This window comes from Echinococcus granulosus (assembly GCF_000524195.1).
Source record: "Echinococcus granulosus chromosome Unknown EG_S00241, whole genome shotgun sequence".
In the NCBI taxonomy this organism is placed as follows: Eukaryota; Metazoa; Platyhelminthes; class Cestoda; order Cyclophyllidea; family Taeniidae; genus Echinococcus; species Echinococcus granulosus.
The window spans coordinates 27323-29939 of NW_020170621.1; the positions used below are offsets into that span (position 1 = coordinate 27323).

Consider the following 2617-nt stretch of genomic DNA (forward strand, 5'->3'; position numbering starts at 1 on the left):
CACAAAAAGAGGAGGCCAGCGAGGGCAAAACATCGCCTGTGACTGCCGTCTCAATATGCGCCTTACTGGAATATAAAGACGGCTGAAACATGGCCATCGGAGCCGCTAGTGCACTCATTCACCCTCTATCACTCCAGTCGCGGGTTAGGATTCACCATCCGCAGGGGTCACGAGTTCAACCAGATGCATTTCACTACCTCTCGAGTGGCTGACGGTGCACCCGCTCATCTCGACGGTCGACTCAAGGTACTTAAACACACACATACACACACACTCTGTGGGCGCGTGTGAATCCCAGACTTGTATTTGCTAACTAACACATCCATTTACCCCTCGTACACACGGTTAGGAAGAGTGGGGTTGAGATATGGATGCGTGATACTTCATTACTGGGGATATGGAAGAACCTGAATGCAGGAGGTTGAAATGCGAGATGAAAGTAGAAACTACGTAAATGCAACGTCTACTTGTAGACACGCTGAGCCACCACTATTATCGATCCACGTAGTACGTTAAGGAACCTTTACTGCTGCCCATGAGATCCCATGAATTACGGTGGAAATATCCTAACTGGTTTAAGCTCACGATAAAGACAGAATAATAAATTGAGCAGCGAAACAATCCTCATGGATGACTGGGTTTGCTGTATTGGCTATGGCTTCAACTTAGGGATTACACACAGACAAACAGAAAACTTGCAGTCAGATGGTCAGGGAGCTCAAATTTGACGTCTGCAAATTGTTTGCCAAATGCACAAGCCAGCTTTGTGATGGGAGAGTGGCAAATGATGCACACTCAAAGACACTTGATCCACCCAACAAATTACGACAGGTACGGATTTCTTTATTCAACTGATAAGTTAGGTAAGTACGCTTATTGTTACATGCTAGCAATTGCGAGAAACCGCAGTTCTTGTCCATGGTAGGGACCGGAATAATAATCTTAACTAGAATACTGACACGTGGGAATTCACCTTCGCAATATATTTGATCAATTTAGAATGCGCTACAACTTGTAGTGAAGACAACATTGACTAGACGTGACAATTTTATCATCAATGGTATTAATAATACCAAAATGAGGGAATAAAATCTTATTTATGTTCATTGCAATCTCTGGAAATTGAAGTTAATTTTGATTTGAGCAGTGTCGGATAATAATAATGTACTCATTGCACAGAGGGTCGCTTCTTTTCTCTGCAAACGTCACTGGATTATCAAGGAGGTCGACGGCACCGGTCTCCGACTCCACGAGGCACGTCTCCGCGTTCAGTGCAGTTGCGTTCACACCCCTTAAATTGATGAAAGCAAATTGCTTCGACAAAGCAACCAGTTCAATTTACATACAGACACGACACATTACGGCACTGCCCCATTCTCTGAGAGAAATTGCCTGAAGAAAAAATACCTATCGTAATGTAACAATCCTTGCGTATGACTCACTTACAGAAGAGCAGTACCTGGCGTTGAAGCAACCCAACAGGAACTTCCTACAAGCAAATTTATGCCTCTCAATTTGAGTTAAATGGTTTTTAGTAAATCTATAACAGCGAAGATGACAATTGTAAGGTTTAATTCCGTAGTTGAACGTAATTTGACAAACAAATACAAAAAACGGCAAACGTTGAACTCAAAACATGGCACATAATATTCAAGCAAGCACGCTTGCCAAGGGCAATATATATAAAAGGTGTACGTACGCTTCGGGCAAAATGACAGCTTGAAAAGGCACAGATTCACCTCTGCGACTGCCAATTTGCCTGAAGGGTTGAGAGGTGCTGGTAGCGAAACAGTCGCGAGTCTTACCAAAAGCACCGGGTGAGGTACAGCTGTAATCATCAGATTTGCTTGCCGCGTCGTAGAAATAGGGGCCCTTGCCAAATATATACCCTGCTTAAGGCGCCTCAGGAGGTGCTATTTGTCACCCTTGTGCTCTACCAAGCAAGAAGGACGAGGGGCGCATAGATAAGCAATTATAGCTACTTAAATGGATTTAAGTAGAAGAAGAGTACCCACAGGATGCCTGCACGGTTTGTGCGACGAGTACGGAGCCAGAGCATCATGCGATTGTCCAGCGCCTTTATGCGCTCCGACTCCCCCTCCCTCAAAAAAGTGTATATCATCTCCGGAGCATAAATGAAATGCGGTAGAGCGTGAGTGATTTACAGGTAGTCCGCAATCCGTTCAAACTTCTCCATGTCCAGATCACGGGCTGACAGTACAATCAGAAAAGAGTTGTTATTAAGCTATTGACGATTAAATTGATTGAAAAAGCTCAACATGCGGACCCCAATCTGGTTCTTGAGTTTCTCATAGCGCTCATCGAGAGGATTGACGTTGGAGTCGCTAGCCTTCATAAGGAAATAGGCTACATCCAGATTCGGTCATTCATCTAACATTCGAGACTTGGTTTTGATCACCTTCGATTTGTCCAGCACGGGTAGCACCTTCAGACCAAAGGCGTGCGGAATACGCACATCAAAGTGCATTGTGCTACCAATCAAGCTACTCATGTCTAGCTATTTGATCGGCATTTTCAAAGCTGGTAAGCTAGAAATCACTTGAACGCCAGAGGCTGCCTGAATCATCTGCATGCGTGACATCTTCCACAGTGGCAC

At 44.5% G+C, this 2617-nt stretch overlaps 1 protein-coding gene across 1 annotated transcript in view; it reads right to left on the reverse strand. All coding sequences in view use genetic code 11, as the record gives it.

Moving 5' to 3' along the window:
* Nucleotides 1-1005: 1005 nt before the first annotated feature.
* EGR_10613 (hypothetical protein) overlaps nt 1006-2617 on the reverse strand; it is a gene marked incomplete at both ends in the record, with an annotated part of 4519 nt that continues 2907 nt past the window's right edge. The window contains one exon of the mRNA XM_024499862.1: nt 1006-1115. Coding sequence (XP_024345725.1) covers nt 1006-1115 — 110 coding nt within the window. The remainder of the gene's footprint in view (nt 1116-2617) is intronic.